Source organism: Rutilus rutilus, assembly GCF_951802725.1.
Source record: "Rutilus rutilus genome assembly, chromosome: 2".
Taxonomy (NCBI): Eukaryota; Metazoa; Chordata; class Actinopteri; order Cypriniformes; family Leuciscidae; genus Rutilus; species Rutilus rutilus.
Window position 1 is genome coordinate 10,933,519 of NC_140210.1, and position 14,497 is coordinate 10,948,015.

At 37.2% G+C, this 14,497-nt stretch overlaps 1 protein-coding gene and 1 long non-coding RNA gene across 5 annotated transcripts in view; one reads left to right on the forward strand and one right to left on the reverse strand.

Moving 5' to 3' along the window:
- Positions 1 to 14,497, reverse strand: part of LOC311285937 — a 458,548-nt gene that overhangs the window by 306,865 nt on the left and 137,186 nt on the right. The window lies entirely within an intron of this gene.
- Positions 4,556 to 14,497, forward strand: part of sugt1 (SGT1 homolog, MIS12 kinetochore complex assembly cochaperone) — a 209,900-nt gene continuing 199,958 nt past the window's right edge. For 2 of the 4 annotated variants that reach the window (XM_084401816.1, XM_084401815.1), the window contains exons 1-2: positions 4,556 to 4,673; positions 4,768 to 4,816. In XM_084401816.1, coding sequence (XP_084257942.1) covers positions 4,660 to 4,673; positions 4,768 to 4,816 — 63 coding nt within the window. In that variant the 5' untranslated portion in view covers positions 4,556 to 4,659. The remainder of the gene's footprint in view (positions 4,674 to 4,767; positions 4,817 to 14,497) is intronic. The other 2 variants (XM_084401814.1, XM_084401817.1) reach the window with 1 other exon arrangement.

A 14,497-nucleotide genomic window follows, 5' to 3' on the forward strand; every position in this document is an offset into this window, starting at 1 on the left:
CTGTATGGTGCCCTGGTGGCCTGTATGCAGTAGCCAGCACAAATCTCAAACGATATTTATCATTTACACTATATATTGCTATATTAAGCACCAACACTTCAAAAGAATTATATTTGAAACTAGACTTCTTAGTAATTCTGAAAATATTACTATAAATTACAACACCACCTCCCCCTTTGCCTTTCAGACGAGGTTCATGTTTATAACAGTAACCTTGCGAGGTGGACTCATTTAAAGTAATGTAATCGTTTGGTTTTAGCCAGGTTTAGCCAACACATCAAGGCCCGGTTTCACAGACAGGGCTTAGACTAAGCCAGGATTAGACCATAGATCAATTAGGACATTTAAGTAATTTTTATAAACATGCTTAGAAAAAAACATTACCGATGTGCATCTTAAAACTAAAAAGGCACTGATATATTTTTAAGATCAGTCAGTGCAAGTTTATTTCAGTGGAAACAGCTCAGATTTACATTTTAGTCTAGGACTAGTCTTAAGCCCTGTCTGTGAAACCAGGGGCAAATCTAGGTTATAGTCTGTAATCATATCATTAACAATAAGTGCTTTTTAAGTAAGGGATTGAATATTCAGCAACCCAAGCTTTATCATTTGCTCATTTGTATTATATCTGTTTTTTATTTGTTGAACATCAATAAAAATTTTACCCTTAGATGGGTTTGGAAGTTTTTTGTATGTCCTAATTCGGGGAACATGACACAGTCTCTATATGATGATATCTAGGTGAAAGAGTCTCTGTGTGATGGGATTTATCTGACCTTGGTGACGTGAGACAGCTGCCAGACGGTCGGTTAAGCCAGTCTGTCTGCTTCCTGACCTGAGCCCCAATTCATGTTTGAGCTCTAAGACTATGTGCCATATTACTAGAGAGAAGAGCAGCACCATCCCAGGAGGGATGAATACCATTTCTTTTCAACAGGTCAGGTATGCCCCAAAAACTTTTCCAATTGTCAGTGAATTCTATATGATTTTGCGGACATCACTTAGACAACCAGTTGATTGAGGACAATCAAGTATCTCATCACTCCTGCGAACAGGAAGGATCATCTTCACATCAAGGATCAGCATCATCTTCACATCAAGATCTCTCAGAAAAAACAAAGACTGGTTGTGATCTTGTGATCAGTGACTTTTAAAGTGTAAATGTCACACCCTCAGGATTTGAGTGAGCCAATAAGAAGTTTTTCCCTTTGGAGGGAAATTTAAGATACTTTGTGTTCTAGAAGGGCATTTGAATATGTAATTTGATTGGGTACTTAAGAGAAGAACCTTCAAGATTCTTATAATACTAATGCGTCACAGAGTTAGCAAAATGTAATGTAAATTAACAAATGGGGAACGAAGATTGGAGTTCATATAGAGACCAAGGTTAACCATAGTATGCAAGTCTGAAACATTGATCTGCCAGCCCAGAAAAGTTAGTATTCTAGTCGCTTGATAAACTTAAGGTTGAGCCACTTGTAGTCACTCGGGACTATTTTAACAATGTCTTTACTAACTTTACTGGGCTGGCAGATGAAATTGCGCACATTATATATATATATATATATATATATATATATATATATATATATATATATATATATATATATATTATAAATCCCGATTTGTGCGTGGAAAATTGTGTAAGCACATTTCAATGGCTTTTTTGAGCGTACGCAACAAGGCCCCTGTGTATTATTGTGGTCATGAAAACGATCTTATAAAAAAAAAATCTGTTTTTTTTAGACTTATTTTTTACATTGGAGAAGTGCAAATATTAAGTGGATAAATTTGTTTTTTTGTTTTGTTTTTTGCTCAGTGGAAAAATATTCAGGTCTGAAGGGGACATGCTCCTGGAATTACCATATGAATGATGAAACAGCCTTTGTATTGACAATGCAAAGGCCTGAAAGTACAGTACGCTAATTTTTCATCACTGTAAAAGATAAGCAGAATAATAAAACAGTTGATTACATTTCATTGTATGTGTTTATAACCTAAAAACGTAAATAAACCATAAATAGCTTTTGGGTCAATATCACTATAAAGTGCCTTTGGTGTCCTCATCAGAATCGCTCAGTCATCATGAACATAATGCAAAATAATGAAATTCTGAGGTTTTATTATAAATGGCCAAACACTTACACACATACAAGTACAATGATACGTCTCTTAAAATGTGTTTTTCTGATTTTATACCATTTTCTTTGATTGGATGTATGTGATTTTGGCATGTCCCGCACGCTGCTCAGCTAACTTCAGTGAGTGTAAAAAGTGGTTAAATTACATACAATTATAATACTTTTTTAATGTACTTATTGTCCTCAGCAAGTTATTTAATAAAACAAGTCATTTTGATTATTTATATTTTATTTTCATAATAATATTAAGCAGTTTGCATGTGTCCCTGAGATTGCTGTCCACCCTGTCATTATGGGGTAAACTCCCCTTTAAGAAACCAACTGATGTACTCAGTGACATCCCCTCCCCCATTTGGTCTTTCTTCAGTGGAGGTTAAAACATCTGCAACACACACAGAAAGTATCTACACTTATATTTCCTAATTTTCATCATATTGTGTTTGTAGTTGCGTGTTGTCAAGCTTAACATGTCCACCCTGTCATTGTGAAATATTAATTAATATAAAAACTTTTCATAAATTCTAAATATACATTTTAAACAGTGCGCAGTCAGCTTCAACAGTGAATCACTTTGCTTACTGCTGCACACCATGTGCTCATTAAATACTAAATTTAGCCAAAAAATGTCCACCCTGTCACATGACAGGGTGGACATGGTTCATGACAGGGTGGACATTTGCAACTCCTGAAAATCAGCCTGAGCCAGGCCCCTCCTTCTTCTATATTGGTTAAGGTTTTTTTGAAGGTCCTGTTGTTTTTAAAATGTTCCCCCATTCTAGTTCACCCATTAAAGCATTTGTCCACCCTGTCGTCTTGTTGTCCACCCTGTCATTTTGTTGTCCACCCTGTCATGTTCAACTTTTATGATGAAAATAAACTAATTATTTTAACAAGTTAACAAAACCTTGTGTGTGATTTCTTAATAAACAAATGAGGGCCAGTTAGTATTGTTTTAAATTTTGACTAAATATCTTTGTTGTTAGATTTTATTTAGAATAGAATGTGCAACTATCGCATATTTTATTGGGCAATACATATTTAAGCAGTAACTTCATTATTATCAAAATACTTTTACCATTAACTAAAATGTTTTGTTGGGAAAGGGACACATTCTCTTTCCTCAGATCTACATTTTATAATCACTATGCAATGAAAATGTATTTATTCTACTATGAGTTTGTCCATGACAGGGTGGACATATTTTATGGTTTGCTCGTATATTGTCAGCTTGCAGTTAATTTATAAAAAGTGCTGGAGCTTGACCAATATGCATTTCTAACAGCCTAATGTCTCCTTAATACAACACATATGAAGTTAAATGGAAAATCTCAGATTTTTTTTTGGAAATTGTGAAGTCTCAAAGGCACTTTATGGTGATTTTGACCCTTTTATATATTTAAATATAGCCATACTATAGCGATACAAAAAATGAATCAACTTTATTTAATGCGCTTCAAATTTATTTAATCATCATTTGTTTTTATTGAAACGTATCAAAATAACGTGGGAGTGCATGGCTTGCGAGACGCGATATGAAAACACGTAACGCTCTCCATTAACCTGCGTGAAATACATTCAATCAGAGATCGAGGAAACAACACAGTCCAACAATGATTAACATTTACAAATAATGTTTAAACAAAGTTTATTTGCGTGCACGCGCATGTCCCAAGTCAACACGATCGCCGGTTTCGTTTCTCCCATCACTAATATGGCTAAAAACACACGACACGGATGATGATTTGTAATGTTTTTTGTTGTGCAAACCATTCGGATTTCTGTGATGGTTTCTATTGCTTTTTTCCCAGCAGGGTCAAATAAATAAATGCATATACGTATGTATATTGTTTTTGTCACGAATCTTTGTGCGCAATGTATTTTGTCAGGTCTTTTCACATGATTCTTAATTCCGGAAGTAGTGCAGGATTGACCGCATAGATATATTAATACATAGAATCCTCATTAGCGATTCCACATAAGCCGTCCATGTTGTAACGGTCAAAGTCAGTCCATGAGCAATCGAGAATAAATTGACTGTGTTTTGCAACCATAGTTATATGCAAGTATAAATATCTATAACCGCAGCAGATGATTTTCATAGGATTTAATACAACAAGATGAAAGCATTAGCTAACACGACATTCAAGTTAGCATAGTTTATAAACTTGTAATATTGAGTTGATATACATTAAAAAAACACATAAACCAACACATTCACACCTGTGAAATGTTATCCCTTTTTGGGGGGGAATTTAAATCCCGGCAGTTTTTACAACCAGAGGCAGCACACTGTTGTGCCAGCTAAAAACTCGTTATAATTTACAGCGAGGGACGACAGCATCTTAAGTGTTTTGACCGTTCCAAGATGGCGGACGCGTTAACACGTCTGGAGTGGTCGAGTGTGGTTTCTACGTATACACATCTATGATTGACAGGCCCACATGTTTACTCCCTTTAGCGTCTCTGTTTCCTCCAGAACTTTCAACGGCTTCTGAAGGAAAGTACTGAGAGCGGACCCATGGCAACCAGCGGGTGAGTTATTTAAGCCCTTTTTAACAAATGCATTTAATACCTACACACACATACATGTATAACGTTACCCATATAATGTGGAATTACATTGCAGGCGTTTCTCTGACAGTTTCATAGACGAGGATCCAGAGAGAGCCCTTGAGGTAGGCGCTTGTTCACTACCACCTATTTTTGCAGTTTACACATAAAGTTACTACTTCAGACATGTTTATCTGACTTAGAATTCAAACATCTCTCGTGATGGGCAGCTTGGCGGTTAAACGGATTGTTTTACGGTATGGGTTGGTATGGATGTTAATAAAGCCTCAAACCACATGAATATGATGCTGGTTGCATAATTTGTTAGGGAGAATCTTTTTCGCTGTCGAATTGTGCTACCTTCAGTGGGAGGTAGCAAAATCTGAGGGTAGCACAAATTGTCAGACTGGTCAAAACTTTGAGCTTCCGCAAGAGCCAATGAGGTTTGTTCTCGCACGTCAAGCTGGTTTCGGTTGAGCTTCTGTTTATGTTCGCTGATATCCAGAGTGCGAATTACCCCACCATAATTGGGGGGGTACTGCTCCTTCACTTCTTCTATGACCATCATGGTCCACTACCATATCAATCCCCACCGTGATCGGCAAGTGCAACATGTGTTGTGCAACACACAAGGTCTAAACATGCGACAAACTGATAATCAGTAGGCTACAGACTTATATATCCAAAAGAGAACTGTTTTGATCAACTCCCAAAAGATAGAAGTTAAGTGCACTGAAATACCATTCTAATTACTAGTAAAAGTAATACCTTTACAAGAAGCCTATTGCCTATTTCATGAAATATTGATTTTTTTTTTTTTTAAACTCTTTTAGCACCAAAAAAGTGCCTGATGTCTGTGTGCCCTTTCCTTTTCCTCATAGTGTCTCTGTGAATAAAATCAAATCCTAGTTTCATTAAGATAGTATTAGGGTTCTCAGATGAAACTACATTTATCGAACTAAAAATATGAAATAATAGAATGTAAAAACAATACTAACCAATTAAAAACAAATTCAAATACTAGCATGTACTATTTAGCCTAGGCTACTTGGCTCTTTTTATGTTTCCACAGGTTTCACTGATGTTATGTAGGCTTAGCTACATCAGACCCTCTTATGCATAATATAAAAACAACACGGATCTGTGCCAAACTAATTTCAAAAGGGCACAATCATTTATTCAAGATAAAATGAGAATGGACACCTAGGCTATGGAGTTCATCTCCTTGGAAATGACAATCGATTTTACCTCACCACAATGTAAAGCTTGATTTAAATAGAGAATTATCTTGCTACCTAACCTTGCTAACTAACCTTGGTAACTAACCAAGGTCCACTTTACTAGCCTCAGTGGGTAAGTAGCAGGTAAGTAGCCTGTAATTCAATGTATGAAGACGTGACATGAGCTATGAAAGAACAAAACACGTTAATAAATGAAGGTTGTAAAATCAACAAGCTAGACGTCAGCTAGAAACTTACATTTACCCATGCACGTCAGCAGCAAACCGAATTTAGCCTACTGGAGGAATTTTCCTAGCGTTTTGGTTTTGTCATTCAAAGTTGACACTTGCTTGAGAAGTTGAAGTCGTTCTCTATCTCCGTTGCTTCTAGCCAGGGTGGTTAAAAATGGTACGGTCCACAATAGGGGTGTCTGAAATCGCTTTACATTAAAATGTTCCTACAGTGAAAATAGGAGTTGACTTGTATTGTAACTGTAATTATATTTTTTCACAATATCAGAAAAATTATCTGACCCCCCCCAAAACTGATATTTCTGTCCCTTTGGGGGGTACCCCCTGTAATTCGAACTATGCTGATATCTATAATGTGAATAAAAGCCTAAATTCAATCTGTTCATTATAGCACTCGTATCTCTTCAGAAAATCTGTACTAAACCAATATCTGTGAAGGAAATTTCTTTAATCTGACTATCTAGAATAAAACTGTTGCGTCTACTCATCGACACAGAGCGTCTACTAATCGACACTTAATAAATAAAACTGTTGCGTCTACTCATCGACACAGAGCGTCTACAAATCGACACTTAATAACCTTTATACTCTAGCTCTTGCGTCTTCAGTCGACAACTGGCCGAGTCTACTAACCTAACTTCTTTGCTGCGCAGCATGAAAACAAATGAGACAGACTTCAGTAAATGTCCCTCAGATGGTTTATTCAAAACGGCCGGGAGTTCTCGAGCAATACTCAGAGATTCTCGGCCCAACATAAGAATACAATAGGCTTTATAGGGTAAAGCCAGACACATCAAAATAGAATCATCATGACTAACATGTCATGCGCTATCAATATGATTGGTTAAATTGTTTAAAGCAAGCCCCCCCCTGTCATTACCCTTTGTTAGCTACATCAGCAAAATATCAAAAACATTGTAAGGGGTTAATATTTCAGTCAATCATTTCACAATACAGTCAAAATAAACAGAACATTGAGTCCTTTCTAAAAGTTCCATTCGACCCAGGTTACATTGAGTCAAAAGTTTGTTAGAAGGTTAGATCATATCGAAAGTTCGTCTGGTGGCTACATCCTAAATAAAAGGAAGTAAAAGTTATCCTGTTTTATTGTTAGATCTGGAATGGAAAGTTAGTCACCATCAGACATAGAAATGGGAAGTTTAATAAAAAGTTTATCATAAGATGAAAATCTAAGTTCAGATTTTCATGGTTAGTAACATAATTAATCTTATCTAATTAATTCCACTGCAGCTCTATTCATATTGGTAATCCGCGGGTCGGGCAGGCCAAATAATATAAAACAACAACATTCCAATTAATTGTGGGTGTGTCGCGGGTGGATGAGAAAAGTCATTGTGTTGATTATAATAAAGGCAGAACTCTCATTTCGCGGTAAAAAGCAACGAATGTGCTTCACTCTTTTACTTTCGTTTTCAACAACAACGTTTAAGTTATCTCTTCAGGGAAAACCAATCAAGGAAAACATATGCCCAGATCACCTTGTGGTGGCCATTATATAAAACACAAAGGGAAACCCCCACATGAGATATTGCTTAACTTAACAGCATTAACTAAACAAATATACACAAGCTTAACAGAAATTATTCTGATTAGAGTGGTTTCCAACATGATGGAAATAACTTGTTTAAAGCTTAATTTTTCATCAGGCACTAATTTGCCGACTCTTTAAAAGGGGTCAGATAATGGTACATGCACTTTTACAAGTTGATTGTACTTAAAAGTGTGTTGGCAGTGCCTGTACACAACCATCATATAATGATAAAAATCCATCCAGTGGTCTTTTTTTAAACTCCTTATATGTTTTACCCCGTCTCAAATCGAGCCATCTGGCCGTGTGACGTCACACGGTCGGACGCCCCTCCCATGATTGTTAATTGACAGCAGCGTTTCAACACGATGCAATCTGTTTCCGCCCTGAGCGATCTGTCATCATAGTCCGCACGGACATTGTTGATACGCTGGACGGAGCAGAATGGCGTCTAAACGATTGTGGTGTTCTGTTCTTGGGTGTAATAACGAACATAGCAGTCATTTTGATGTTCCTAAATCCGAACCGCTGAAGACGCAGTGAGTTTTGTTTTTGAAGGGAATATTCCCCATTCCCCATATTCCTCATTTCTCACCAGACTGCTTTATAAACGAGGGTCAGTATAAAGCTGGTTTTGCTAAGAAGCTGCTCCTGAAAAAAGGATCGGTACCAACTATTCGTGTTCCTGCTGCACCTCCAGAAGAAGTGAGTGTAGCGTTTTATTAACCTTTATATTAATCTTTGCAAATCGCTTGCACGCTTCACGATGAATGTGGCTAAGGTTTACACTCAGGGTACATTACGGCATGTTTTCTATGCACAGCGTTCTCAATGTAATTCATAATCCCAGGTTTATAATGAACAATGCGTTATGGTTATTGTGTTATTACAAACTGTGTACGCACAGAACAGAGGGGCGGAGTGGGCAAAGCTCATTATCATTTAAAGACACGTATGCACTTAAATGACGTGCTGAAAACAGAGCTGTTTTTGACTTGGTAAAATGTACTAATGATAAGTACTAATGATAATTTTTAATTAAAGTGTATTACAAACTTTTCATTTAGACCCTAAAGAATCATAATAACTTGTACACAAATGGCATTATATGACCCCTTTAAGCTTTGCGGTGCGGGGTCCACTTGACATTTCACAGCAATTGACAATATTTAAAATATTTTGTGTGTGTGTGTGTGTGTGTGTAAAGAGTGAATTATTCAAGCTCGTGTACAAGTCGTATGTACAAGAATAGTAATGTGTTTTATGCATTTCTCTCTACAGCGTCAGACACATAGCGGTAGGGATGTGATGTAAGAAATTGGTTTGGATGTTGGAGTTGTCATTGTTTCCATCACTGCAACTTCCCGATCACCAGTATTTTCACTTGCCGTTGTGCAACGTTTACTACAGTAAATTTGACCGAGTGGAATCTCTGAGCTGGTGTCAGTTGAGGTGGGGCTAATTTGCATATTCATGGTACACCTATACTAAATGAAACAAGGGTGTGTTTACATTTAATCTATTTTAAGGCATTAATACATTTTCTTTTCACAGGAAAAATAAATTGTCATTTTGGTGATCAAAGATGAGTTTTAAGGGATAAAATTATTGATTATTGATTATTGAATAAATGTTCATTTGAAAGCAGCCTACTTAAATGTGATATGTTTCCATATCATCATGCTTAACACTGAGAATTTGCGGATATCTAAATCAGAGAAAATCATAGGTTCGGGTGGGTGGATGACTTATTTTTAACAGCGGATTCAGGTGATGTTAGAGCTTATCCGCGCATCTCTAGCGCATGAGCCCCTGTCCCAGTCAAAATAAAAGCTCCAGGGTTTATCTCTTGCAAGTGTAGAAATCAGGACAAAAGTATTGTAATTTCCCTACTCTAGCGTAAAATAAAATGCTTATGAAATAGTAATTTTCATTTATTTTCCAGTAAATAATCCGAAAATAATTAGTTTTACAATATATGTCTTTTACTGTCATTGGAATAATAATATAAAATTATTATTAGGCCTGTATTCTAATTGTGTGGCAGTCAACATTCTTCTAACATTTTTATTACTTTTCTGATGTCAAGATTGTGCTCTGTAACTTTTTAAAAGGAGAACACTGATATTGTCTTAATGTAATTTTATTTCAAATGTAACGCCAAATAAAACAACAAACAACTCAATAAAACATTATATTGCAGTGTTTCCCATAGGATTTTGTAAAACTATGGGGCCATGGTAGTCAGGTCTAGGGGGGTCTGAAGGCATGCTCCCCCTTTAGACAATTTTTTTTATTTTAAAAGTATTCAATCAGTTTTGTTTATATACAACAGACTTTGGAGGAATGTTTATTTGTTTATCTCTCAGTCATTACCTAAAGCCTATTGCATTGCATTGCATTGCATTGCATGGTGTTTTCCCCCACAGTTAAATGACAGAGCTTTCATCATATCATCTTATCATGATATCATCTTATCATGATGTCATCTTATCATGATGTCATCTTATCATGATGTCATCTTACTAAGACACATTACTGGGAGATATAGCATGACAAATTATATTTTTGCTTTTTAAATAGTCTGCTATACTGTTAGATCTCATTGATTTACATTTTTGGCCCTTATTATAAACAACTGCAGCAAATTGCTATTTTTGCTCAGTTTGGGATCAAATATATATATATATACAGTGAGGAAAATAAGTATTTGAACACCCTGCTATTTTGCAAGTTCTCCCACTTAGGAGAGGAGACACGTAGGAGAGACATAACCTAAAAAAAAAAATCCAGAAATCACAATGTATGATTTTTTTAACTATTTATTTGTATGATACAGCTGCAAATAAGTATTTGAACACCTGAGAAAATCAATGTTAATATTTGGTACAGTAGCCTTTGTTTGCAATTACAGAGGTCAAACGTTTCCTGTAGTTTTTCACCAGGTTTGCACACACTGCAGGAGGGATTTTTGGCCCACTCCTCCACACAGATCTTCTCTAGATCAGTCAGGTTTCTGGGCTGTCGCTGAGAAACACGGAGTTTGTGCTCCCTCCAAAGATTCTCTATTGGGTTTAGGTCTGGAGACTGGCTAGGCCACGCCAGAACCTTGATATGCTTCTTACAGAGCCACTCCTTGGTTATCCTGGCTGTGTGCTTCGGGTCATTGTCATGTTGGAAGACCCAGCCTCGACCCATCTTCAATGCTCTAACTGAGGGAAGGAGGTTGTTCCCCAAAATCTCGCAATACATGGCCCCAGTCATCCTCTCCTAAATACAGTGCAGTCGCCCTGTCCCATGTGCAGAAAAACACCCCCAAAGCATGATGCTACCACCCCCATGCTTCACAGTAGGGATGGTGTTCTTGGGATGGTACTCATCATTCTTCTTCCTCCAAACACGTTTAGTGGAATTATGACCAAAAAGTTCTATTTTGGTCTCATCTGACCACATGACTTTCTCCCATGACTCCTCTGGATCATCCAAATGGTCATTGGCAAACTTAAGACGGGCCTTGACATGTGCTGGTTTAAGCAGGGGAACATTCCGTGCCATGCATGATTTCAAACCATGACGTCTTAGTGTATTACCAACAGTAACCTTGGAAACGGTGGTCCCAGCTCTTTTCAGGTCATTGACCAGCTCCTCCCGTGTAGTTCTGGGCTGTTTCTCACCTTTCTTAGGATCATTGAGACCCCACGAGGTGAGATCTTGCATGGAGCCCCAGTCCGAGGGAGATTGACAGTCATGTTTAGCTTCTTCCATTTTCTAATGATTGCTCCAACAGTGGACCTTTTTTCTCCAAGCTGCTTGGCAATTTCCCCGTAGCCCTTTCCAGCCTTGTGGAGGTGTACAATTTTGTCTCTAGTGTCTTTGGACAGCTCTTTGGTCTTGGCCATGTTAGTAGTTGGATTCTTACTGATTGTATGGGGTGGACAGGTGTCTTTATGCAGCTAACGACCTCAAACAGGTGCATCTAATTTAGGATAATAAATGGAGTGGAGGTGGACATTTTAAAGGCAGACTAACAGGTCTTTGAGGGTCAGAATTCTAGCTGATAGACAGGTGTTCAAATACTTATTTGCAGTTGTATCATACAAATAAATAGTTAAAAAATCATATATTGTGATTTCTGGATTTTTTTCTTTTTTAGATGATGTCTCTCACAGTGGACATGCACCTACGATGACAATTTCAGACCCCTCCATGATTTCCAAGTGGGAGAACTTGCAAAATAGCAGGGTGTTCAAATACTTATTTTCCTCACTGTATATATATATATATATAGTGCCCTCCACAATTAATGGCACCCCTGGTAAATATGATCAAAACTGGCTGTAAAAAATAAATCTGCATCGTTTATCCTTTTGATCTTTGATTCAAAAAATTTGCTAAATTCTAACCTTTCATTTAAGTAAAAGAATTGAATGTGGGGGGGAAATCACATTATGAAATAAATGCTTTTCTCCAAAACATGTTGGCCACAATTATTGGCACCCTTTTATTAAATACTTTTTGCAATCTCCTTTTGACAAGATACCAGCTCTGAGTCTTCTCCTATAATGCCTGATGAGTTTGGAGAACACCTGACAAGAGATCAGAGACCATTCCTCCATACAGAATCTCTCCAGATCCTTCAGATTCCCAGATCCATGTTTGTGCTTCTTCTCTTCAGTTCAGCCCACTCATCAGGTCAGGGGACTGGGACGGTCATGGTAGAAGCTTCATTTTGTGCTCCGCAACAAATTTTTGTGTTGATTTTGATGTTTGTTTTGGATCGTTGTCCTGATGGAAGATCCAACCACGGCCCATTATAAGATTTCTAGCAGAAGGCGTCAGGTTTTGATTTTTTTATCTGTTGATATTTGATAGAATCCACAATGCCATGTATCTGAACAAGAAGTCCAGGACCTCCAGCAGAAAAATATGCCCACAACATTAAAGATCCAACAGTATATTAAATTGTACACATGGGGTACTTTTTATCCTTGTGTTCACCAAACCCATCTAGTATGTTTGCTGCCAAAAAGCTATTTTTTAGTCTCATCTGACCACAGAACCCTGTGCCGTTTGAAGTTCCAGTCATGTCTGACAATTCAATTTGCTGGAGTTTGTTTCTGGAGGAGCGAGGAGGATTTTTCTTGAAACCCTCCCAAACAACGTGGGGATGTAGGGTTTTTTTTTTTTTTTTTGGCTTTCTGACCCCAAGACTCAAGTAATCTCTGCAATTCTCCATCTGTGATCCTTGAAGAGTCTTTGGCCACTCAAACTTTCATCCTCGCCGTGCATTAAGACAGTATAGACACACGTCCTCTTCCTGGCAGATTTGTAACATCTTTAGTTGATTGGAACTTCTTAATTATTGCCCTGATGGTCAAAATGGGGATTTTCAATTCTTTAGCTATTGTCTTACAGCCACTTTCTATTTTGTGAAGTTCAGCAATCTTTTGCTACGCATCAGAACTATATTCTGTGGTTTTACTCATTGTGATGGATGATTAAGGGGATTTGGCCTTTGTGTTTCCTCATATTTAAACTCCTGTGAAACACGAAGTCATAGCTGGACAGTTTCATGTTCCTAGTCACCCTGGTGTACTAAAAAAGGTAAATATTAATGGGAATATACTTCAGAGATATTTTACTCGTAAAAAATTCTAGGGGTGCCAATAATTGTGGCCAACGTGTTTTGGAGAAAAACATTTATTTCATAATGTGATTTTCCCCCCACTTTCAATTCTTTTACTTCAATGAAAGGTCAGAATTTTGCACATTTTTTGAATGAAAGATCAAAAGGATAAACGATGCAGATTTATTTTTTACAGCCAGTTTTGATCATATTTACCAGGGGTGCCATTAATTGTGGAGGGCACTATATACAGTAGATAGCCTAAATGTTAATATTTCTCTAGAAAAAATATATCTCACATAATGCTGTAAACATACAGAGAGCCCTGTCAGCTGGTATTATTAAAGGTTAAAAATTAAAAATTTTAATTAAATATAATTTGGTTTTCATTATAATAACAATTATGACACAAGTAAAAATATAATACAAATGTAATATAGTGCACATATTTAGCAAAATACTCCTGAGTCCTCTCTATAGCTATTTAGTCAACTAACTTGTTGGTCATTAAATGGCTTTCCTGAGGTAAATGTAACGTTCTGTGACATAATTGTTCACCTGCAGTTTTATTGACCTCTTTTCATGGTTGAAAAACACAGATTGATCGATATTATGTATGAGGCATGAATACCTTTCGGTAAGTTGTAGCCTACTGTATCTTTAAATAAAAAGTAACAGATGATCGGTTTACTTGAACTGAGACGCTACAGCGATCGGTCACGTCACATTTACAAGCGCCAAAACAGTATTTATTGTCTGATTTTCGTAATAAAATGGACAGAACCTGATAGCTGAGAATTTTTTTTCATATGAAAAGTAACCTGCTCTGTCTAGTCTGTTGGTGTCAGTGTCCTCTTTGCTCCGCGATTTTTCTCTGCGTGAGAAAATGGATGTGTGGCGCGAGAGCGTGTGAAAACTGTAAATTGCGTGAGTCTCACACTGAATGCGTAGAGTTGACAGCCCTGCTTTTAGAAGGGGGATAAATCCTTTATTTTACTGTCTATGGATAAATCGTCGGCAGCGTTCCTCCTTCCGCCATGCTTCTTCTCCATGTGAGGATTGTTTACATTAGACTAGAGTGCGCACTGCGCCGCGTGCACGCAGCTTCTACATGTGGGGATTGTTTACATCAGAGTGCGCACGTGTTTCGCGCAGCAGTG